A 26,934-nucleotide genomic window follows, 5' to 3' on the forward strand; every position below is an offset into this window, starting at 1 on the left:
AAAACCTGGTAATTTTTATGAGGGTTGGAAAAAGACTATGCAACTAGAAATGGAGGAAGGTCCACAATAGGCGGGAAATTAGGGAATGTTAGTAAGGGGAGACTGGCGAGGAGGGGTGCAAGGAAGGGAAGGGTGGCGAAAAGAGAGTCTACCGAGAGGCCAACCAAATTCAAGAGTGCATCTCATGGTAGGTCAACCAAGGGGACCAAACCTCCGAAAATTTATTATGGCTTTCATGTATTTGACTAGTAATATATTCCAAACTGTGCACTTGCCAAATGGAATTGATCAGAGCGGTGTGAGAAGGGGGGTCAGTTTTCTTCCAAGAGGCCGCGATTGCACAGTTAGCTGCATTAGTAATATATCTTATGAGCGTTTGGGTATATTTGTCACAATTATGGATAGGTCTCGGGAGTAAATAGTAAGACATGCAAGAGGGGAGAGAGAAATTTGTGATATCTAGGATGAGTCGATGAACTGTTGTCCAGAATATCTTAATCCTGGGACAATGCCACCAAATGTGTGCAAACGTTCCCTTCTCTCCACAGCCCCTCCCACATGCACTGGAGGCCTGTGGAAACATGGCTCGGATATGCGTAGGAACTAGATACCATCTATATAGTCTCTTATAAGTATTTTCTTTTATTCTGACACATATTGAAGCCCTCGCCGCCAGCTTGCGAATCTTGGACCACTCTCTAGGTTCCAGGGACTTCCCCAAATCCTTCTCCCAAGCTAGTTCATGTGGGTCTTTAAGAGGACGATTATGAACAATTAGTAAATTATAAAGGGTGGATATAAGGCCTTTAGAAGAAGATCTAAGTAAACAGAGGGACTCCAAAGGAGAGTATGATGGATGAGACTTAAAGCCGACAGTTGAAGAAAAGAGATGGCGTATTTGAAGATACTGATGAAAGCATCTCCTCGGTAAGTTAAATCTGTCTTGTAACTCAGAAAATTCTGGGAATGGACAAAGGGGGGGAATGTCTCTTAGAAACTTAATGTTATGGGAAATCCAAGGAGCAAAGGTCCCATGATCTAAGCCAGGTAAAAAACCCTTGTTGTTCCAGAGAGGGGTCATAGGAAGTTGATTTTGAATTAGGGAGAAGGTTCTTTTGCAATAATCCCATATAGACAGGGAGAATCGGAGTGTGGGGGGATGCAGGAGTAATGCGGTCTGTGTTTATGGTCCATCCAAAAAAGGGAGTATGGAGAGAGAAAATTAAGAAGTTGAGCTTCTAGATCTACCCAATCTCTAGTATGTGTAGCAGCGTGTGCTAGAACAGCCTGGGATAAATGGACTGCTAAGTAATATTTATGGAAGTTAGGCAAACCCAAACCTCCCTCTTTGACATTATAGCAAAGAATACGAAATCTAACTCTGGGTTTGCGGCTCGCCCAGATGAATCTGGAAACCAGCCGCTGAAGAGAAGTTAAAAAGTTGGAAGGAACTCTGACTGGAAGGGTTTGAAAAAGATATAAAAATCTCGGAAGTACATTCATTTTGATAGCATTTACGCGCCCTATCCAAGAAATAAAGTGTGTCCCCCACGAGTTAAGATCACGGCGTATCTTATCAAAGAGAGGTGGAAAATTTGCAGAAAATAATTTATCATAAGATTTAGTTAGTTGGATCCCTAGGTATTTCAAGGAACGGGAGCACCAGCGAAAATCATAGGAGCTACGCAGTTGAGATATTGAGATCCAGAAGTAAAGGTAGGATTTCAGTTTTGTCGCTGTTAATTTTAAAATTCGATAAACGGCCGTAAATTTGGATTTCATCAAAGACAGCAGGGAGAGAAGATAAGGGATGAGTCAATGTAAGCAGAACATCATCTGCATACAAGTCTACGGTGTGGTTTGTGTGACCAACTTGGATTCCTGTAATAGCAGGATTACCTCGGAGTTTGGCTGCTAAGGGTTCCATAATTAAAGCAAAGAGAAGTGGTGATAAGGGGCAGCCTTGTCGAGTGCCATTTTGGATATTGAAGGAGGAGGAAGCAAACCCATTGGCTAAGACTAAGGCAGAGGGATTATAATATAGAGAAGCCACTCCATTCAGAAAATTTCCATGAAAGCCGAATGCATGTAAAGTAGACCTCAAGAAAGTCCAATCGACCCTGTCAAAGGCCTTCTCCGCATCCAAGGCCACCAACAGGGCGGGGAGCGACTTAGTGTTAACAAAATTGATGAGATCAATGATTTTACGTGTATTATCGGAGGCCTGTCGACCCGGTATAAAACCCACTTGATTTAAATGAACCAACGAAGAGATAACTAGGGCCAGACGGGAGGCAAGAATTTTAGCGAAAATTTTTAAATCCATATTTAGAAGGGAGATCGACCGGTAACTAGAGCACAAACTAGGTTCTCTGCCTTCTTTGTGTATGACCACTATTTCCGCCCTGGTGGTGGCTTCATCAAACTTCTGGCCAGACAGAATCGAATTGAAAAGGTTTATTAACAGAGGAGACAAAGGAGAGATAAATTTCTTATAGAAGGCTGCAGGAAAGCCATCTGGGCCGGGGGCAGAAGAGGATTTCATGGACTTCACAGCACATTCAAGTTCCTCAACAGTAACTGCTTCGTTAAGAGCGGATAGTTGTGAGGAAGAGAGATGGGGCAATTTACAGGAGGAAAGATTTCCGCGTTGCATCCAAAAGGGAGGAAGGTGATAGCTCACGATTCTGAAGTCCGTAAAGTGAGGAGTAAAAATTTTTAAAGCTATTGGCTATGGATTTCGGATCATAGTGATCAGCAGATGAATCTTTAATATGCAGAATTCTATTTTTAGTTCGTCTGGTTTGAAGTTTTCGTGCAAGAATGGCGTCAGCTTTGTCTCCCCGTTCATAGAATCTCTGCTGCAGCCATTTAGGGAATCGTTGACACTTTTCTGTCAGAGAGGCAATTTGATCCTCTAATTTTGATATCTCTTCCCTCTCAATTTTTTTTACGGGCGGAGGAGATCTGTAGAAAGTGGCCGCGAAGCGAGGCTTTAAGAGCCTACCAATTTATCGCATGCGAGGTGTGATCTGGGATGTTATGCAGGTTGAAGTCGGTAATTGCGTGTAGAATTTGGTTACGTACTTCCTCACGCAAAAGAAGGAAGTAATCTAATCTCCATTTATATCGATGAGGGCTGATAGTGGGGAAAACCAGGTTCAGTAGGACCGCAGAATGATCGGACCAAGACACAGGGGAGATCTCCGAGGAACGGAGGATGGGAGTGGAGGTATGGTCAACTAAGAAGAAGTCTATTCTGGAGAAAACTCTATGTGAGTGGGAGTAATGGGAGTACTCGCGAGCTGACGGGTACAAGGTCCTCCATGCGTTGCATAAATTATACAGTTTTAATAAAGAGGTGAATTTAATAGATTCATGTACCTGAATAGGAGAAAACCTGGCAGGGCCAGTATGATCCATGTTGACGGAGGGAATCACATTGAAGTCTCCTCCGATTATAATTTTACCTTTAGCGATCTTAGACAATTTAGAAAAGACCATAGAGAGAAAAGCACCCTGAGAGACATTAGGAGCGTATATATTAGCAATCGTCACCGGGACACTACCAATTAACCCTGTAAGAAAGAGGTAACGACCCAAAGGATCAACATGAGAGGAGTCAACTACGAACGGGGAGGACTGGTGTAGGAGGATTGCAACTACTTTAGATTTATGGTCAGTTGAAGCATAGTAAGCATGGGGGAATGTTTTGTTGGTTAAGTTTGGATGATTTTTGAGAAAGTGAGTCTCTTGCAGTAATGCTATGTGTATTTGTCATCGCTTAAGGTATTGGAGAGTCATGGTTCGTTTTTGGGGGGAGTTGAGACCATTTACATTAAGGGAGATTAGTATCAGCGACATCAAGATTTTGTTAGGGGAGCTCCTAAACCTGAATAGCACTCACAATAAACGCTCAACGCCAGCGGGGAAATTGGGTGAGAGACTTGTGGAAAAGGAAGGGTTGTTAGTATGGAATAGGGAAAAGAGATAGTAGGAACTGCATCTGTTCCACAGAACGCAGCAATAATACAATAGAAACAGCACATCCTGTGCACTTGGGGCTCGGGGGTGGTAGCGCAAAGGACACAAAACATGAGTAAAGTCATGTGACAAACAGAACTAGCGTGGGGAACTTAGAAGATTCGAATAGCAATTATCAAATTGAGATTCTGAAAAAGAAAAACTCACGTTCTAACACATCAGTGAAAGAAAAAGGAGAAAGAGATATCTAAAAATATAGTAAGAAGAGGCGGTAGGCCTAGGGGCTAAAAGAAAGAGAACAGAGAGAGAGTTTAAACATTTAAAACATTTAAAGAGGGACAGGTTTGAGATGAAAGACATCACAATATAACACTTGAACAGTGACATCTTTAGCGATCTAAATGGAATACAGATTAACTCTATGAGGTTGAGGCTGGAGATAGCAAGAGAGGACCATGTACATAATAAGAGCTTCATAGGTTACACCAGAATAGGTGCAGCATGGCCCAATCTCGATCAACCTCCAGGGACAAAGCTCATTATTTGAAAAACATCTCAATGAACATAAGACAAGCATATGTTTTCTTATCCCCCTTTTCACTCTGCAATAACCTGTGTTATTGCTGGGTGTACCCGAGTCGTGGCTCAGTGGAAAAGGGTCCCTGAAAAATAACCTGGGTCAAGTGACCTGGGAATCCAACCCAGGTAGCTACCAGGGTCGGAGCCAGAATGGACCCGGGTTATGGTGCCGTGTAAATGGCGCGACCCGGGTTATCCGACCTGGCTAATGCATAAAATGAGCTGATTGGTGGTTGTTGAGCAGTCACCTCCCACTTTTTATGACCTCACAAGTTTAGCAGGGCAGACCCGCGTTCAGTGTGAATGGGGCTGACCTGGGAATAACCCAGATCGAAGGTGCAGTATAAAAGGGGTATGACCTGGGTTGGAACCATATCCGAAAACCCAGGTTGGATCGGGGTTTTGGTGGAAAAGTGGTATAACACAGTTCAATTCCTTTTATATTTATTTTGCTGGGTGATTTTTGTGCACTGGTTTTTCATGCACTGCAATCGGTTGATTAGTCATTGAGACAAATATGAAGTTGTGGAACAAGTGACTTCATATTACAGAGCATAATGAGGTATGGTGCTTTTTGATATCATGTTTATAGAAAAATATGTCAATACTTGGGGTAGTGAGCATTTAATATCTATCCATACATATAGATGTATCAAACCTTTGAGAGAGATAAAGTGGAGAAGTTGCCCATAGCAACCAATCAGCATCTAGGTATAATTTATCTAGTACAGTCTATAAAATGACAGACCCTGATTGGTTGCTATGGGCATTTTTTCTGCTTTATCTCTTTCAAAGATTTGATACATATCCTCAGTGCTGTAACCAGGGGTGTGAGAGCGATGCCTTTGCACAGACAGCAGTGCTCTATAGGTGGCACCGTCACTTCCCCATTGCCCCTGCTTCTGGCTAGCAAGGTACCTGGAATGGCACCCTGCAGCCAGTTTCGCTGATGTAGAGCCACCAGAACTGTCTTTTGGACGCTCCAGGCATGCAGCCTGTACAGCCACCAAGAGCATCCTGAGGACACTCCAGGTAGTGCTGAACTTCCTGGTGATAGTGGCCCCCTTGGTACAACGTCATGCGTTCAGGGGGCAGGGAGGGCACACTACTGCCCTATTACGGCACTGCATATCCTCATAAGAGTTAATATTAAGGGTAAAATGTTATGGGTGTCCTGGAACTTTTGTGCAATCCAGTGTATGTGAATACAGATGTTGCTCTGAGTGTCTAAAATGTTTTTACCTTTTAGATAACAAATGGTAAGCCTTTTTGTATGCAAGCACAATGCTAGTACAATCAGGAAGATGTTCGTAGTATGTTGCGAATTATTAATACATAGGCTTCAGTAATGTTGCCTCAAAGCTAAAAAACCGAGACATCATTTTTAAACTGACCACCTTTAGGGGGTCTATTTACTAAGCAGTGTTAGGAGACAGAGTGAAAAGTGATAAGAAAGAGATAAGGTGCCAGCCAACTGTCATTTTTCAAACACAGCCTGTGAGATGACAGTTAGGAGCTGATTGGCTAGCACCTTATCACTTTCTTATCACTTTTCACTCTGTCTCCTAACACTGCTTAGTAAATAGACCCCTTAGTCATAAATAATTAGGGATTCAGACTTGGGAATAGAGAGGGATATCTCTCTCAACTGATCATCTTGGTCAAACCATGCTGCACTGCAGGTGGGGCAGATTTAAAATGTGGAGAGAGATTTAGATTTGGGAGGAGTGTTTCCAATCTGACATCTAAATTGTATAGTAATAATAAAGCTGTGCAGTATTTGTGGGCTACATGCAAAAGCAGCCAGTATTTACCCCACATGTAAAAACATTTATGTATTTACACCCCTTGCATTGCAATTTGGTTTGTTCAGGTTCACAGTTGAGAGAGACATAACACTCTATTCCCAACTCTGAATCAGGCCCTTAGTCGGGGTTTTGTGTTTTTTTTTTTTATTAACCAGGGTTACACTGAGCAGCAGGTTTTCAATGCAGAGCTTCAAAATGGAGTTCTTAGTAGATTAAACATTCATTTACAGAATGCTCAGATTTTCCTCTCTCTGGCGGTGCAGTAGATTCTGAATTAGTGCTAAATCTACTGCGCATGCGCGGGTCACCGGGAAAATGTCTGCCGCCATTTTCCCAGTGATTTTTGCTGCTCTGTAGCACCGGTCCGGCACTGCAGAGCAACACTCTGGAGACTACGGACAGGTAAGTATAAAACTATCTCATATCTCAAAATACAATCCCTAATTCAAGTTATTTGAGTAGTAAGGAATAGTTGATTTTTAATCTTGTATGATGAGTACATAGAAGAACAGTATGAAATACCGGCGGCGGTAAAGATCCTGACAGGAGAAGCCCGACAGGAGGAGATCCCGAAGCCGGCTGGTAAGTACCCTAACTCTCCCCTCTCCCCCCTAAACCTATCCCTCCCAGGGGGGTGCCTAACCCTAACTTACCACCGGCGATGCCTAACCCTAACCCTCCCCCCTAGGGGTGCCTAACCCCCCAAAAACCTAACGCTTATCCCGCTACATTCCCTAAACCTAATCCTCCCCCCCGCAGCTAACGCTGAGGATGCCCCGGACTTACCTCGTTCGGGCTGTTGTCCTTCGTCGTTCTGGCATCAAGATTAAGATAGGCGTCGGTATTTCGATGCCTATCTTAAGTCCCCTGTCGGGCTTCTCCTGTCGGGATATAGACCAGGGGCATTTAGTCCGCCGATCTATAAACTTCATCCTGTACATAGGGCCTGATTCGGATTTGTATGAAAATCCGTTGGTTTACATAGAAAACAGATGGTGGGGCGTCTGTGCATGCACAGGGCCCGTTATGTGCTTAAAGTCCTAATTTGCATGTCAGTGTGCCTGTTCAGGTGTAATTTTAGTGACCTATATCTAATATGACCATGCATTGAGCTCCTTTTCATGTGACACTATTTTAAAAATATGTTTAATAAATGTATATTGTTATTTTATGCATCCGTTTTTCAAGTATTGTATTCTCTTTATAAAGTTTCTAGTGAGCACTAGTATCCAGACATTGATTTAGTTTGCTGATGGTTTTTGAGGCTGACAACCTTTTACCAGCTGCTACGTGACAGCGCACTTTGGTTTTTACTACTCTATCTGTATTTCCCGACATGTGCATGTTAAGAGCAAATCCTGCGATCACGCTTGCAGTGCCCCCTGAGCCAGGCTGCCGCCATTTTGGGGCAGTGAGGGGGCATCAACTGGGTGCTTTCCACAAAACTGAGGCTTGCTGCCTCCGATTTGCTGGAGTGCCGATGTCAGGGTCTGCATCTTCCAGCGCAGACTTCCTGGCCCGGGAACTTAAAAACACCGGCCTTCCTGCATAACCTGAGGGTTACTCAGACAGCCGAAGGTTGCGTCCTTGTTGCTTTCTCAATCCACATCAGATTCGGGCCAATAGCTTGCTGCAGTAACGATTATTTTGATACCATCATGTCACCTTGGTGAACACTCGGCACCACCCCTACTCCCCAGCACTTGCATGCATAGACCTTAGCGCATGCACTGTTATGCAGAAATCTAGTGACCAGTGCGGTTTGTACAAAACAATAAAATGCCACCCTTTATGGTGCTGGCAATATGTAGTTCTCTTTGTTTTTTTTTCTTCTAAAAAAAATCAACATGTTTGGGTAGATAAGATTTTAAAGTACTGCTAGTTTGATCTGTAATTTGTATTCCTATTATAATTAGAAATGTGCCATTCGGTTTTACTCTGATATGTTCGGATCTCAAAAACGGCATCATATTGGCTATACGGCTGTCACGTGTTTTTAATAGCCAATAAGAGAAATCCGAACTAGTCCGAACTTGCGATAATTTGGTGATAAGAACCAAATAAAACCGAACTCGCACACCTAATTGTAATAAAGATTTTCTAATAGTCTTTATAGTCTTGGAGCATGGTACATTTGCTAGACAGCTTGTGTATAATAGTTGCCTTGGATGGTGATATATTAAAGGATTTTATTTTAACTACTGAATGTTCTGGAACTTTTTATTAACTAATTAATTGGAAATGATTGGCTTATTTTATTTGATGCCACAATAATTGCAGAAGCCCTAAGGTTCTAAAAACAAGGTCACAGATGGTACATTAATTTGGAAACTAACTTTATTTTACATTCTCAGCTGTATCCATCAGTACAAATTTGAAAAATAGGTCAGATTGCACAAGCTTTATCCTCCTTTGCTATACTGTATCAACTGGCAATTATGTCCTTTATTCTTTGCATAGCTATTTATCAAACATTTTATTCACATTTTCTAGAGTGGGTTCAACCAAAGGCTCATTACCGTAGTAGCAGGGGCTTCATTTCCTGCGGGGCCCAGAGTTATTTTGTGTGTAAAAGCCCCATGTGCAAATGTTCTTTTTCACCCTTGGGCAGTTCGTGGAAGCCCTTACTATGTAGCCCAGAAATGCCTAGTAACATCCCTGGGTGCCATTCAGAAATGGCAAATACAGCACAACAAAAGTGAATTTAATTTGACCAAGTTGCATGCTGCGTCTTACCTGGATGTACAGTAATATGGGCCATAATATTACATTTTACTAAATATTAACTGAAAGACAGTTGTAACTTATTATGAAGGGTTGGGAAAGTATGTCTTACAACACTGATATTACATAGAGAGACAAAAAAGGTATATTCCCTGAGCCCAACAGTATCAAAACCCGGAAAATTATAATTTATCAAAGCTATAGAGTTTCTATTGATGGAGCTTCACAGTACTGGTGTTAAAATCTGCTTATATCTCCTAATATAACCTCTAAATTAACACAATAGTCTTAATCCGAGCCCTTTCATAGCCTTAGTATTTAAATCTAAACTAATCCCTCAATTCTAGTTCTCACTTATCTGCGCACACACCTGGGATACGCCACTCATACAGCACTTGCCCAGCATTATCTCATTCCCATTCTAGTGCAGCAGCATGCTAGCTTGTAAGTTTGGTCCCTTACTAATTTTATACATATCTGGTTTGGTCCCTTACTAATTATATACATAACTGGTTTGGTTCCTTACTAATTTTATACATATCTGGTTTGGTCCCTTACTAATTATATACATAACTGGTTTGGTTCCTTACTAATTTTATACATATCTGGTTTGGTCCCTTACTAATTATATACATAACTGGTTTGGTTCCTTACTAATTTTATACATATCTGGTTTGGTCCCTTACTAATTATATACATAACTGGTTTGGTTCCTTACTAATTTTATACATATCTGGTTTGGTCCCTTACTAATTATATACATAATTGGTTTGGTTCCTTACTAATTTTATACATATCTAGTTTGGTCCCTTACTAATTATATACATAACTGGTTTGGTTCCTTACTATTTATATACATAACTGGTTTGGTTCCTTACTAATTTTATACATAACTGGTTTGGTTCCTTACTAATTTTATACATATCTGGTTTGGTTCCTTACTAATTTTATACACAGCTGGTTTGGTTCCTTACTAGTTTTATACATATCTGGTTTGGTCCCTTACTAATTATATACATATCTGGTTTGGTCCCTTACTAATTATATACATAACTGGTTTGGTCCCTTACTAATTTTATACATATCTGGTTTGGTCCCTTACTCATTTTATGCATATCTGGTTTGGTTCCTTACTAATTTTATACATAACTTGTTTGGTCCCTTACTAATTTTATACATAACTGGTTTGGTTCTTTACTAAGTTTATACATATCTGGTTTGGTTCCTTACTAATTTTATACATAACTGGTTTGGTTCCTTACTAATTTTATACATAACTGGTTTGGTTCCTTACTAATTTTATACATATCTGGTTTGGTGCCTTACTAATTTTATGCATATCTGGTTTGGTTCCTTACTAATTTTATACATAACTGGTTTGGTTCCTTACTAATTTTATACATATCTGGTTTGGTTCCTTATTAATTTTATACATAACTGGTTTGGTTCCTTACTAATTTTATACATATCTGGTTTGGTCCCTTACTAATTATATACATAACTGGTTTGGTTCCTTACTAATTTTATACATATCTGGTTTGGTCCCTTACTAATTATATACATAACTGGTTTGGTTCCTTACTAATTTTATACATATCTGGTTTGGTCCCTTACTAATTATATACATAACTGGTTTGGTTCCTTACTAATTTTATACATATCTGGTTTGGTCCCTTACTAATTATATACATAACTGGTTTGGTTCCTTACTAATTTTATACATATCTGGTTTGGTCCCTTACTAATTATATACATAATTGGTTTGGTTCCTTACTAATTTTATACATATCTAGTTTGGTCCCTTACTAATTATATACATAACTGGTTTGGTTCCTTACTATTTATATACATAACTGGTTTGGTTCCTTACTAATTTTATACATAACTGGTTTGGTTCCTTACTAATTTTATACATATCTGGTTTGGTTCCTTACTAATTTTATACACAGCTGGTTTGGTTCCTTACTAGTTTTATACATATCTGGTTTGGTCCCTTACTAATTATATACATATCTGGTTTGGTCCCTTACTAATTATATACATAACTGGTTTGGTCCCTTACTAATTTTATACATATCTGGTTTGGTCCCTTACTCATTTTATGCATATCTGGTTTGGTTCCTTACTAATTTTATACATAACTTGTTTGGTCCCTTACTAATTTTATACATAACTGGTTTGGTTCTTTACTAAGTTTATACATATCTGGTTTGGTTCCTTACTAATTTTATACATAACTGGTTTGGTTCCTTACTAATTTTATACATAACTGGTTTGGTTCCTTACTAATTTTATACATATCTGGTTTGGTGCCTTACTAATTTTATGCATATCTGGTTTGGTTCCTTACTAATTTTATACATAACTGGTTTGGTTCCTTACTAATTTTATACATATCTGGTTTGGTTCCTTATTAATTTTATACATAACTGGTTTGGTTCCTTACTAATTTTATACATATCTGGTTTGGTCCCTTACTAATTATATACATAACTGGTTTGGTTCCTTACTAATTTTATACATATCTGGTTTGGTCCCTTACTAATTATATACATAACTGGTTTGGTTCCTTACTAATTTTATACATATCTGGTTTGGTCCCTTACTAATTATATACTTAACTGGTTTGGTTCCTTACTAATTTTATACATATCTGGTTTGGTCCCTTACTAATTATATACATAATTGGTTTGGTTCCTTACTAATTTTATACATATCTGGTTTGGTCCCTTACTAATTATATACATAACTGGTTTGGTTCCTTACTATTTATATACATAACTGGTTTGGTTCCTTACTAATTTTATACATATCTGGTTTGGTTCCTTACTAATTTTATACACAGCTGGTTTGGTTCCTTACTAGTTTTATACATATCTGGTTTGGTCCCTTACTAATTATATACATATCTGGTTTGGTCCCTTACTAATTATATATATAACTGGTTTGGTCCCTTACTAATTTTATACATATCTGGTTTGGTCCCTTACTCATTTTATGCATATCTGGTTTGGTTCCTTACTAATTTTATACATAACTGGTTTGGTCCCTTACTAATTTTATACATAACTGGTTTGGTTCTTTACTAATTTTATACATATCTGGTTTGGTTCCTTACTAATTTTATACATAACTGGTTTGGTTCCTTACTAATTTTATACATAACTGGTTTGGTTCCTTACTAATTTTATACATATCTGGTTTGGTGCCTTACTAATTTTATGCATATCTGGTTTGGTTCCTTACTAATTTTATGCATATCTGGTTTGGTTCCTTACTAATTTTATACATAACTGGTTTGGTTCCTTACTAATTTTATACATAACTGGTTTGGTTCCTTACTAATTTTATACATATCTGTTTGGTGCCTTACTAATTTTATACATATCTGGTTTGGTGCCTTACTAATTTTATGCATATCTGGTTTGGTTCCTTACTAATTTTATACATAACTGGTTTGGTTCCTTACTAATTTTATACATATCTGGTTTGGTGCCTTACTAATTTTATGCATATCTGGTTTGGTTCCTTACTAATTTTATGCATATCTGGTTTGGTTCCTTACTAATTTTATACATAACTGGTTTGGTTCCTTAATAATTTTATACATATCTGGTTTGGTTCCTTATTAATTTTATACATAACTGGTTTGGTTCCATACTAATTTTATACATAACTGGTTTGGTTCCTTATTAATTTTATACATAACTGGTTTGGTTCCTTACTAATTTTATACATAACTGGTTTGGTTCCTTACTAATTTTATACATATCTGGTTTGGTTCCTTACTAATTTTATACATAACTGGTTTGGTCCCTTATTAATTTTATACATAACTGGTTTGGTTCCTTACTAATTTTATACACACGGTACTTAAGATATTCTGGGCCTTATTTAACAATGAGTTTTATCATTCACAACGAGTGATAAAACTCGTTGTGTATGATAAACGGTGCTCCAGCCAATCATCTCCTAACTGTCATCTTATTGAAAAAAAGTTTTATCATGCGTTGTGAATGATAAAACTCATTGATAAATAAGACCATCTGGTCTTTGAGTAGTGCCTGAGCAACAGGTTCTTTACCACAAGTTGTCTTAGCTTCTCTCACTTCTATTGAATTACAATGAATTGACCCAGCTTGTCTGCCAATGTTCTGCTCCTTGACCCTGCCCAGCTTTGTACTTGTGCAGCCTGTCTGTGACCTTGGGTTGAATTCTGATTTTGATCCTAAACTGCCTGTCCTGACAATGGCTGGTATCAAATTTTATTTTGTCTATCAATCATTACTTACTAAGACTAGCCTGAGATCTGTAACCTGTAGGATCAACTGACTCAGTTCAGGATTCCTATTAGACGCTGCACCAATGGCATAGTGAACATATCATGATCCCTTACATCCATAAAAAGCCTAACATTCAGTCATCATTCTCTACATTACAGGACCTTTTTGAGGAAAAAAGGAGGAGAATATATAAAGCCAGAGTTTTCAATAATAGTGATTATTATGTCAAGCTCTTTCTTGTTGCTCTCTACTGGCATATCAGGTTCTAGCGCTACTCCAACTTCTTTTCCGGTAAAGTTTACTCTCAACCTGATTATTCCACCACCACTTTGCTTTTGGGGATCCCTAATCAGTGTCCAATACACTTTAATCTTCAACCAGGAAATTCCATGTCTGATCTCTACATTAGGGAAATATTTTGATTTAAGGTCTTCCACTTTTTGAATTGTCTATGGAGACTATGGAGTTCAGTTTGTGGCCATATTTTAGAGAACATTTTGCAAGAAATTGGTAGCCAAATGAAAATTGTCAGGCTTAATTGTTTGTAACTATATGTGTATCGCTACTGTATATGTTACAAGTTAATTTTCCTTTCGCCAACACTCTGGGCCTGATTCAGACCCAGTCGCAACCGACTCGGTGGTGGCCCACAGCACATGCGCACGACGGAGCCGGCTCCGTCGTGCGCATGCGCGAGACCCGGCTAGCGACGGGAAATCCGTCGTTCCAGGTCTCGCACCAAAGGGGGCGAGCTGTCGATGTTGAGTGACAGCTCACCCCCTTTGGTGGGTGGGCCAGGGGTTGGCTGCCCAAACGGAGGCGTTCCCATGAGAACGCCTGCCGTTTGGGGGCGGCCCCACTGACATTACGAGTGATGTCAGTGGAGAGCTTCCGGCTCTGTTAGAGCCGAAATCTCTCTGGGACTTGCGGCCACGAGACCCTACCACAAGGGTCTCATTGCAAGCCCGATGGTCGCGATGGTCTTCATCATGGCCGCTCGCAATAGCTGTGGGCGGTCACCCACAGCTATGCGAGCGGCCAATAGGCCGATCCAAAAAAAAAAAACCCGGGCCCTGATTTAGAGCGAGCGCTCTGTCAGAGCAAGTGGCTCTGAATCAGGCCCTCTGTGTGCACATAGTAATAGAGAAAAAGTACATCATAATAAAAATACCAATTTATATAGTAACTGTAATAAGGTGTACTTTTATCCTAGTCTACGTGGCTTGACACGTAAGGATATTATATACAGTACATGTTGTAGGGTGATTCAGCCAGTGAAATAACATTTTTAGGTTTAATACAGTAATCTTAAATTTTAATGCATACAAACTTAGAGGAGATCTGTTGACTATGTTTTATTGATGTAAGTCATATTATTAATTTACTGGATTTGTCTGTTCATTTGCTAGCATTGTGCGTTCATTCACTGGCAATTTGTACACCTCTCCTTTGTTTGGTTGTAAAATTCTAACTATTCCATCAATCTTTAAATCAAAAATGTTTTTTAAAAGTATATATATATAAATACTGATCGCACATTTCTCAAAATAGTTTTTATGTCGTATCTTCTACATACACCAACCCCTTAAATATGAGAATTCCCTTAACTGTTCCTTCACTGGACAATTCAACCTACGTGTCATTAGGAGTTCACCGTCACACCCAGGGGCGTCTTAAGAGATGAGGGGGCCCGTGTGCACTCCCCGTGCGGGGCCCCCTCCTCTCTCCCCAGTGGCTGGCAGCCGACTGACGCGGCTGGCCAGCCATCTGAGCCTTAGTAGACTCCGGGCACTAGAGTGTGCCCAGAATCTACTGCGCATGCGCGCAGCACCGGAAAAATATCCACGGCAGCCATTTTCCGGTGTTCTGAGCAGTGTTGACACCCGACATGGGACCATGGACATGTAAGTTTAGAAAAATATGGGTGCAGGGTGTGCGGTGTGGGGCCCCCCTGGACCCGGGGGCCCGTGTGGCCCGCACACACTGCACCCATAATAGATACGCCACTGGTCACATCCCTTTGTTGTTATAGGTCATTGTCTTTTATGTGATATACAAGTGTTGATCTCCCCCTTGTATTTCGCTGTTTTGAAATCAGAGCAGTAGAATCTAGTCCTGTTAAATGAAGTTTACATTATATATTAATAAAGAATCTGTGAGTGCATCTTCAGAAACTGGTTACCTTTCTCTCCCTTCCTGTAACATGTATCATAGACCGCACATACTCAGTTATGTATTCAGCCTGATGAATATTGGCTTTACTCCTAATTTTGTAGCTATTGGGGCCTTTTCTTTTCCTCCATTGCTGCATTAATGCATTTACAGACAGAGCCCCCCTCTATTTAGTAATTCCAAACTAGTGTGCGGGACAGGACGAGATACTGAAATTTTGTATATTTATGTATGTATCATTAAAATATACCTGATGTACATCACAGCATGTTGTATTCTACTTTATATATTTTTAGAAATAAATAGGTGTCCTTTAAAAACAATGTAAATATACGTATGTAATTTAATCTAACAGTAATATATAGTTCAAAGAATAAAGTAAAATGAGTATATTACCTCTGCAACCAAGAAGAAAGGCTCTCTGCTGCAGAATGTTGTAGTATAAATTTCATATTTTTAAACCAGGCTAAGCTTTGTTATTGCCTTTTTTCTGTCTGTTACTCAAGTTTATATGGAAAAATGTGTTCATTAACAACATGTTTGGTTTAAAATTGTTAAGTCTTTATTACATAATAATATGTCTGTTATGGTTGCACAAGAGAAATAACAGCATTTACATTTTTCCTGCATTAAGGTTTTACCAGTTTCATGAGAAGTCCCGCTGGTGACATTTTTAACCCTTTGCATGGAGAAATTTACCAGGATATGGATCAGCCTCTGTGCAATTACTACATTGCATCATCACATAATACTTATTTAACTGGGGACCAACTTCTATCCCAGTCTAAGGTGGACATGTATGCTTGGGTGTTACAAGATGGCTGCCGATGCATAGAAGGTATAGTATTATTATTGTGTTTTTTTCTATTGCATGTCGGAGAGCACCTTTTATTTTCCTATTGCAAACATTTGTTTAATAATTGAGGCTTTTGTATTAATAGCATTATAAATCCCTTTGTTGCTTCACTAATGAATCATCTTAATGCTGCTATTGTGTGTTGCTGTTTTGTCCTGCTGTAATGAAGGTATAAAGCTTTCAGAAACAAGTATTTTAATTGCTTTGTATTAAAACAGGGCAATTAGCAGTTATTAACATGTCCTATAGAAAAATAAAGAAGAGTAATACAAACCTCTATAGTTTAATAAAATCAATGGCAATGAACAATAATATCAGCAGTGAATATATATTCTATACCATGTTATGATAGCTAGAGCTAACTGGAGTATAAATTTGTCTTTTAATGCAATAAGACAGATATAACATTTTTGAAAACTGTATTACTAATTTACTATGCAGCAAAGCTCTGTTGCTATTGTGGCCTGTGATTTGGGATGTGATTATAACATCCAATGTACCTATTTTACATCCAATGTACCTATTTTACATCTAATGTTCCTATTTTATATCCAGGTCTTTTAATTAACTCTACGTCTCACTTCTGGACATATTATACTATACACGTGACAAGTTCTAGACATATATCTTGTTTTGCAGGGGAAATGTTCCTCCAACCCCGTATCTGCATTCACTTCTCTTTACATAAAATAGCACTTTCTAAATACACGTGCATTAAACACTGTACAGTGTATCTCAGACTCAAATGTTCAAAGAATGACATTACTAGCTGCTGGATTGTTGAAGTGGGAAGTGAGTTTTTGTCATACGAGTATCAGGCTATTTGAAAAAATGGATATCCCTCTGTGTTCCTTTGCGCAAAATAATTTCTGCTTTCTTCCGTTACCTATAAATTGGGTTATCTATATGTAATTGGAACAAGGCATCACATTGCTAGATGCAGTTGTTGTTTTTAGCAGTTGGATTGTTACAGCTTGCCTAAACCTATCCTGCCCTGCTTAGAAGTTCTTTCTTATTTCAACAGTGGACTGTTGGGATGGAGCAGATGGCGAGCCAGTTGTACACCATGGATACACACTCACCTCAAAAATCCCTTTTAAAGATGTCGTTGAGGCCATCAACAAGCATGCCTTTGTCAAAAACGAGTATGTGGCCTCTTTTCGCTTTTATAAAATAGGGACCGTGGCAAGCACTAAACAAAGGGATTACTTACTGTACCATTTGGCACCATATCTGCGTGACCAGTTTTGTCTAGATCATGCCGGAGTCATTTTACGTGTGTACATTTCACCAGTATGAAGGCCATAAATATGTTTGCGGCACAATTGTGAATAGGCGCCGTATGATGTGAACTGTGGGTTTGGAATTTGCAGTTTGCATTCAATGTGCATACTGCTTCTACATCAAGTCATTATCAGGCATTAGAGTATTTTACTAGCCAAACATATGCTGATATTGCATGAACTACCAGCTAGAGAGTCCCTTCCTCTAGGATTGCAGCCTAGTCGCTAGGGCCGCCATCAGGGGGAGACTGACGGAACTGGAGTCCTGGGTAGAGAGGGGGGCCACCCCTGGCTCCTCCTGTAGGGGCTGCACTGAACTCCTGGCCCAGGCCCCACTATGCTTATCTTCCAGCTCAGATAAGGACCAGGGCCATCCTCTCATCTGCTCCCAGACTGCCCCATGGCCCATTCACCATGCGAAGGGGAGTGCTACCCGATTACTACACCACCGCTGTCCCCACTCCTGAACATCCTGAGGAGCTGGCTGTGGTTGGGGAAAGTCACGGACATTCCCATCACTTTAACAGGGCAATTTTTTCACTGGTGAGGACTCCCATTATATTAATGTTACCACTAAGAAGGGAATGGTGGGGAATAATGAGATAAAGGGAAATGTGCCTGTGTGTGTGGGGGGAGCACTGAGAGACAAGGGAATGTGTGTGTGTGTGAGGGGGGGAGTCACTGAGAGACAGAGGGGAATGAGGGGAGACGGAGGGGGCTCTGCCTATTTTGTCAGTCCCGGGCCCCACAATTTCTGATGGCAGCCCTGATAGTCACCATATGTAAAATTTCTAATTTCAAAAACTCATTTCTGATAGGCCCCTGAAACGTTTACGTAAATATCTCAGATTCTAGTATATGCTCTTTATCAATATAATTTGTATTTTAAATGTAGTAGTCCTCCATTTGTATGTCTTACCAGCTTCAGAACATCCATATAGCAACAAAAGTGATAGACTTCAAGTAAATATAACAATAATACTGTATATATTGCAAAACGCTTTTATAGTGTTACACAAATTGTTTACAGCTAATTCATCATAGATGCTTGAAGTGTGACATCATCCACATAGTGTATACTCTACTCAGTGTAATATTTTTTCACTTTATTTTTGCTATTGTCTGTGCTGTGCATTAGTTCAGTTAGAGATTAATATGTCTTTTTGAAGTATTTTTTCTTTATTCTTTCTTATTGTAGGTATCCTGTCATTCTCTCTATTGAAAACCATTGCAATATTCAGCAACAAAGGAAACTTGCTCAGTACTTGAAAGAAATATTTGGGGATAAACTTGATTTATCGTCCGTTCCACTTGGAGAATGTAAACAGCTTCCCAGCCCCCAGAGCCTAAAGGGCAAGATACTAGTAAAGGTAAAGAGTAATTTGCAACAATACTCTTTTGTGAAACATCATAACAAAGAGTAATCATTCTTAAAATACATTGTTTAATTCATAACATATACTGAGGCATACCAGGTTTAAATGTATATATCAGCATAGTATTTTCTCCATACTGTGGTGCAGACTCTAGATAACTGACACAAGAGACAATGGGCCTCATTCAGAGGCGGTCGTAGGATGCAAGCGGTCGCTCAGAAACAGGACGGCCGCTTGCATCCTGAACGGCCGCCTCCATGTCGGTTGTTAGGCTGTGGGTTAACACCCACAGCTCTAACGACCGCTAAGGGAGATGGTCGCGATGGTCAAGACCATCGAGACCATCGGGGCTTACGACGAGACCCTAGGGTAGGTTCTCGTCAACCTTAAGCCCCAGGGAGCTTCCTGCTCTGTTTGAGCAGGAAGCTCCCCACTGACATCACTGATGATGTCAGTGGGGACTCCCACAAAACGGCAAGCGTTCCGAAAGGAACGCCTCCGTTTGGCCGGGCACGCCCCCTGCCCGCCCAGCAAACGGAGCGAGTTGTCAATCGACATCGACAGCTCGCTCCATCTGCTTTGAGCCTGCTAACGACGGGTGATCCGTCGTTAGCGGGGGCTCGCGCATGCGCACGGCGGAGCCGTCTCCGTTGTGCGCATGCCCTGTGGACCAACATCGAGTCGGTTGCGAGTGCTCAGCGCTCGCGACCGACTCTGAATAAGGTCCCATGTTTCTGAAATATTCCACAGCATGAAACAGATGTTGCCTCTATAGTGATAAATTCATAAAAGGTTTACAATTAATCTCAAGAAAAAATAAATAAACAGAATTTATCAGGTTTTGATGTTAAGCCTGAAGGCTGATGGATAGCTACAGTAGCAGCAAAATTAATTCTGAATGGAAATATTTGATGATCACCTAATTTTACTTCTTTACTTTACTTTATTCTTAGCATTGCACAACATAGGGAGCATGTACAGGATGAAGAATTGGCTGTTTACTAAAGCCGGGTACACACCTGTCGATATATTGTTTGCTCGGACGACAAACAGTATACCGCTAGTGCCTCGGCGGGTGTGTACTCCCTATATATCTGTGAACAATGACGTTCACAGACCTGTCAGGTCGGCCGTGCAGCACAGCGAATGCTGACATATCATCCAGATATATTGGTACATATGCATGTAGGTACGGGTGACCCGCCGACCACCTGTACACTGGCCACAGGAACTGCTGACACGGTCATCACAACTGGGCGGGCACATTTAAATGCCCACTCAGTTGTGATATCTGGCCAGAAATATTGACTGGCTGATTGGTAAGCGCGTATAGCTTACCAAATCGGTCGCTTGGTCGGCGCAATGACCCTGGGTCAGGTAAGTATGTACCCAGCTTAACACTGTGCTGAAGATATTAACTCACTTTTCTACTTGGAACATTAAGTAGGGTCTCACATTTGCAATAATTTTACACAATTGCTAGATTAGTTTTAACTGGCCCCACTATATTGTGGCTCATTTCTTACCTTGGATACAATTGTTCTAATTTTATGCATTTGCAATATGCAGAGCACATAGTAATGTTTTAAGCCTGTATTCTTTAGTAATACAATAAGTGTCAACAAGGTAGAAATAGAATGTACCTCAATTGTGCCTCTTTCCGCAACCGTTGCCGTATATGACAGTGCAGGCCGAATAAAGCACTTAATCCAAATGCGGTCAAACTTTTTTCTACATTTCTAGCTAAATATACAAACTTTTCGTGTGCAACAGTCTCATTTACCAGATACAGCCATGCATTATTAACCGGTCCCAAGGGAGCCTTCTAGGATCGGGCTATACACACCATCGCGAGTACACAGAAATTAATAATATTAATGACTCCAAAAATATACTGGTAGGTTAATTTCGCAACAACAAAAAAATATCCCTAGTGTGTATGTGTGTCTACATGTGTTAGGGAATATAGATTGTAAGCTCCACTGGGGCAGGGACGGATGTGAATGCATACAATAGCAGTAAGTATATCCCGGGGAATTCCCATAGAGGAAATTGTCCTGAGCACCCTGTTCCAGAAGGATCTGATAAGAGGGCAATCCCAGAGCAGATGCCAAAAGCTCCCTTTCTCCGCCCTGCATTTTGGACAGTGCGAACTAGATCTACCTCCGAATCTGAACAGTCAGTCAGGAGTCATATATATCCTATGTAGTATAAATAATTGTACAGCATCTGTTGAAAGCAAATTGAAGCGTTGGATACCTGCAGACTACCCAAAGCATCAAGCATTTTATTTTTTTTGTTGGTAAAGCACCATATATGGATAGTCCGGTGCACTAACGGCAACTGATTCCCAGATGTTGTACCACTAACCAATAGTTGCAGGGGAGTGTGACCCGTGGACACTTGCGTGACCATAAGGGCGTGCAGAGCGTTAGCATCTGGATCCATAAGCCAAGCCCACAAATGCACCATTTGGGAAGCATAATAGCAAAACTTAAAATGAGGAAGTGCATGGCTACCCGACACTCAAGACCTGGTGTGTGCCACAAGCTGAATACGGACCCCCATGGTCCATCCAGACCAAACAGGAAACCAGGCCATCTATTTGCTCAATAGACATGTATGCAGATTGTTAGATACCCAGATATTTAAAAGTATGTACCCATTGCAATTGGAGAGATATAAGGGGACTAACAGGGCTCCAGCCTCTATGGGGAAGGATGAAGGATTTGTCCCTATTTATTAAAATACCTGAATACTGTATCTGCCAAAATGATTGATTATCTTAAGAGCACTAGGGATTGAAGTAATTTACTCAGAGATGAAAAGCAGCATGTCGCCTGCACAGAGTGCCATGTTATCCATCCTAGATTCCAAATCAAAACCTTGAATATTGAGGCAGGGCTCTAATCTAACGGGTCAGGGCTTCTATTGCTCTTTATATTCCTGTTTACTAACACCTTAGGACTACTCCTCCCTTAACATATTTTATTCTCCTATACTATATAAATAAGAATTGTATGCCTAAATATATTGTGACAGTGAGGGAATTTTTTTTTTGTGTGACACTGGTACATTTGAATGGAAGGTACTGTGGAACTCATTCAGAGTCGGTCGTTGCGGCCGCACGGTCGTACGCCACCGATGTTCGCTAAACTGCGCATGCGTAAAGTTCGCAATGCGCGTGCGCAAACTAGCTGCTACGATCAGAAATTTCTCTCTCCTTGAACACAGCCAGGTCGTTAGTTTGAGTGACAGAATGAGGCGTTTGTGGGTGGTAACAGGGGAAGGTGCTTGAAAACGGGGGAGTGGAGATCCGAACGCAGGCGTGCCTAATTATGCGAACGGCGTTTAATGGGAGTGCATAATTAACAAAGTAGTGTCATGGCACACGTGACATGGGAGGTTTTTACACTGACATGATCGTAGTGCTTAAGAGAGGGTATGGTCAACCTTAAGCTCTACGACCAGTTTCGATGGTTCCCGATGGTCTCGATTAATCCTTATATGCCCAGAGATGACGTGTAATGCGTACGAGAAGGGGGCGTATTTTTTTGTGTTACGGCCGCATCCTCCCCTTGGTCGGCCAGCTACCGATCCGATCTTAAGGACGCAACTTGCGAGTGCATCATTTGCAAATCCGGCCACTTTTCCCTTACGACCGTGCGGCCGCAACGACCGACTCTGAATGAGGTCCTGTATGTATTATTTAGAGTATTGTCCACCAGTTCATCAAAACAGTGGGAATAAATGTAATTTAATAATCTTATTACTGAAAGCATATGGGTCCAACTCACATCTATCTTGGAACACACTGATCTGCCTAGCTCATCCCACTGATAGGTGCATACAGTACTGTGAGGATGCCACATTAGTAATGCACAAATCTCTGCACTTCCCGTAACAGCAGGAGGTGTCACACTTATCCTGACATGACAGAACAGAGCTGCATTTTTACACTTGTACATGGGTGTGGTACAAAATGTCAATATTCAGCATGCCAACACCTGAATGTCGATATTCAGAATGTTGACATGGGTGTTATGTCGACATGATCATACATTTCCAGACAATAAAGTAGATTTTGAACGTGAGATTGGAACTATTTACACCTTTGCTAAATGGAGCGATCACATCATTAAAGCCGCATTTGCTGTGTCTGGAGATATTTTATTTAATAATCTGAGAATATGCTGCTTCTGATCAGATTGCATTGTATATATTACAGGGGAAAAAGTTGCCTTATGACCTGGCAGAAGATGCTGAGGAGGGGGAGGTCTCTGACGAGGACAGCGCAGACGAGATAGAAGAGGAATGCAAACTGAGCAATTGTTTTGTAAGTGGAATCCTATTTATTCCATATAATGGAATACCGATCTAATGGTATGCTAATCTCAACCTGTTATGAAAACACAACCACTACAGTTTATAATTTCTGGACAGGAATTAGATGTCATACAGTATGGGAAGCAAACAAATATGGAAGTGCTTGTGGCAAAGTAATGATAACTACGTTACAGTGTTACAGCCGCTGACACTGTAACGTAGCATTTAGCATGCAGATGCACCCGCAGACGAACACAGAACATAGGCATGCCGCATATCATTTTAATCAGCAGAAGCTGCTTGTGCTGTCTCTTCGCATCACTGTGTGAATAAGATGCATTTGAAGGTAGAAAGATGCACAAAAAGAGTCACACTGAGCTCCCGCATTATTATGTGTGGCGCGACTTGTAGCACACAGAGAATAGATGTATGTGGGCACATCTATACCACTGTGTTGTGTCTAGTTATAAAAATAAAGTAAGTTTGGAGCTACTGTAACATTCGTATTTATGTCAAATGTCCATAATAAATGAGAAAAACTTTATAAGCAATAGTAGCCATGTCATATGAATTTAGCTTACTTTTATTTGGGTGAATCAGACTTTATGAGAAGTTGATTGTTGACTAGGAAATAAACTAGGTTTGCACATCAATTTTTAATGTAAACTTGAATGTGATTATAGTTCAGGACACGTCTCTCACAGCCATTCCTCTCACACTGACTCATGCCCTGAGGTGCCAAACTCCATTGAATATGGAACAGTTGGATGTGTGCAGCAACAGTTGTCATTTTCTGCGTTAGATTATTACAGTGGTGTGTTTGTGGTTTATTTCTATGAAAGCAAGTTCTGCATTTGGTTCATTTAGACATCATTCTGTGCACGTTTTCTGGCATTGCTACATACATTATTATGAATTAGCCTTGAGCACTGAATGAACCACATGTTAATAGGCTTTGTTTTAATCCTGTGCAGAGCAATGGAACAACAGAACACCAAGTGGAATCCTTCATAAGGAAAAAGCTAGAGTCCTTACTAAAGGAATCTCAGATAAGGGACAAGGAGGATCCTGACAGCTTCACTGTGAGAGCACTGCTAAAGGCAACGCATGAGGGCCTGAATGTTAATCTAAAACAGGTATACAAGTCTCCTATCCAATTTACATCAGACACCTGCTCTTTCCAGCTTTTTTTTTATATTGTAAATTTGCAGAAGTCAAGTCTGTGTAATTTTTTTATTTATGTATGTACAAACCAATATTTTGATAAATAATTTGATGCTGACTGGTGTATGGAAAGACTAGGAGGTATATTTACTAAAATGAGAGTTTTTAGAATTGGAGATGTTGCCCATAGCAACCAATCAGATTCTACTTAACATTTATCTAGCACCTTCTAGAAGGTAATAGCTAAAATCTGATTGGTTGCTATGGGCAACATCTCCACTTCTAAAAACTCTCACTTTAGTAAATATACCCCTAGATGTGTTTTTCCGAAGTTAAAAATGCAACCTAGACATGTGGATCAATAAAGCTGCTCACAAACAAGTTGATCCTGCTGCCCGGTGAAAGCAACAAGCCAGAGTATCTGTATGTAATTTGACTGCGTACCTGGGGTTCCAAATGAAACACTACTGGCTACTTGGCATGCAGAACAAGTTCATATGAGGTCTGTAAGTGTGGTCAGCAGAACACTCCGGCTGACACTGGCCATCCGATGGCTGAATTTATGGACATACACATATTGACTCTCTTGATTTGGATGTGATTTGAGCCCAGTCAAATGTATTGATTTTGGGCAAATGTAGCAAACTCACTGGCAATATCATTGCATATGTCTCCACTTAAAAAAACCTGATTTTTGGCAAATAGGTTTACAACAGAAAAGTATTTGTTAATACTTTTTATGTGCGTGAAACGGATCGATTATGCATATTATGGAATTTATAAATCAAGTAAATGTTTTAAAAGTATTGAAACAAATATATATTTCTGTACTATTTAGTAGATGATGTTAAAACATGGCAATTAGTCCATAGTTATGTTAAAGATCTGATTGCCTAGGCAGTAAGGATGCCGTCGGTCAGATTCTGCTTCTGTATAATGCTTCACTGTACATGTAGAATGAAAACGTTGGACCATGGCGTGGGTGCGCACTAGGTGTGTACATGCGAGTATAAATTAGCATTGCAGGTCTACACTCTACACAATTTGTAAATAAGCTTTAAAGTAACTGATTCTCAAAATACTAATAATTAAAAATAAATGTAATATTTCACCTTGTATAGGTAATGCAATAACATCCCTGTAGGATTACCTACTTTAGTGAAATATAAAGATCTTTTTCACTTTCTTGCTCCCTACCTTTCTGGTAATATTAACAGTTTCAATAAGGTTGAGCATTTTCAGTTCTACTTTCCTAGAAGTGGTCCTTATTGGTGGGAAAGCTGAATAAGGCATTATGACATTGTGCCCTTCTATCAGTCCATTTAATATATTTGTATTATTAACGAATTTACAGTATAAGTACTTGACAGTAATTACTGCATTATGCTCTTTAACCACTTACCTGGCATCATGGTCGCATGGATGCGACCACACCAGACTGGGCTTTCCCTGACATGGTCGCATCTGATGCAACCAGTCAGAAACGCACGCTAGCCGGCTGTGGGAAGCTAATCTTTCCGCAGCCAGCTGTTGTAGAACTACGCATCCCAACATGCCCTGCCACAGTTTTGCTATTGGACCATGCTAAAACTGTTGCAATGCATGTTGGGATTTGTAGTTCAACAACAGCTGGAGGGCTGCTTATTGCCCACCCCTGCTCTACACCCTCGGCTCCCCCTCTTGTATATCCCGATCACTGCTGGCCACAGTGATCGGGCACCCAGCGTCACCCCCATCCCGGCGCAGCTGCAAGGGCAGCAATGACTCCCATAGAAGCAGCAGTCGCGGCTCCTGCTGTGACCCGATCACTGTGGCCAGCAGTGATCGGGCAGCCGACATCACCCCCTGCAGTAAAAGCAGTAGCTGAGGCTCCTGCTGTGTCCCCAGGCAGCCATCGGGCATCCCTCCCGCTGCGGATGCTGGTCAATAGTGATCACGCTAGAAGCGGCAGCGAGCCGCGGCTGCTGCTATGTACCCGGACAGCCTAGCGGCGGCCCCGCCCTCTCCTTCCGGCCTCAGCTCCGCCTCCATTGCCCATGTGTACCGATCACTGCTGGCCTCAGTGATCGGACAGTGTGTTCATAGTGCCATAATATATATATATATATATATGTGTGTGTGTTAGTGTATATGTATGTATATATATGTATATATATATATATATATATATATATATAGTGTTCATTGTTCATTCTAGCACCCTGCACCAGTCACAATCTGTGCAGTTCCTATTTCCTTCCTGGGGTGTCACTCTTTGCTCTGGTGCTTCTAGCATTTTCTGGTCTATATATCAGAAGTTTGTTGCATCAGCTGAGTGTGCTAAAAGCACCAGACCAGAGAGCGACATCCCAGGCAGGGAAGAGGAACTGCACAGGTTCT

At 40.5% G+C, this 26,934-nt stretch overlaps 1 protein-coding gene across 2 annotated transcripts in view; it reads left to right on the forward strand.

Moving 5' to 3' along the window:
* PLCH1 (phospholipase C eta 1) overlaps window positions 1-26,934 on the forward strand; it is a 222,213-nt gene that overhangs the window by 104,815 nt on the left and 90,464 nt on the right. For both annotated transcript variants that reach the window (XM_088447686.1, XM_088447685.1), the window contains exons 7-11: window positions 16,185-16,388; window positions 17,431-17,551; window positions 18,888-19,059; window positions 23,294-23,401; window positions 24,366-24,527. In XM_088447686.1, the coding sequence (XP_088303812.1) occupies window positions 16,185-16,388; window positions 17,431-17,551; window positions 18,888-19,059; window positions 23,294-23,401; window positions 24,366-24,527 (767 nt within the window). The remainder of the gene's footprint in view (window positions 1-16,184; window positions 16,389-17,430; window positions 17,552-18,887; window positions 19,060-23,293; window positions 23,402-24,365; window positions 24,528-26,934) is intronic.

Source organism: Taudactylus pleione, unplaced genomic scaffold (assembly GCF_031769625.1).
Source record: "Taudactylus pleione unplaced genomic scaffold, aTauple2 ptg000436l, whole genome shotgun sequence".
Lineage (NCBI taxonomy): Eukaryota > Metazoa > Chordata > Amphibia > Anura > Myobatrachidae > Taudactylus > Taudactylus pleione.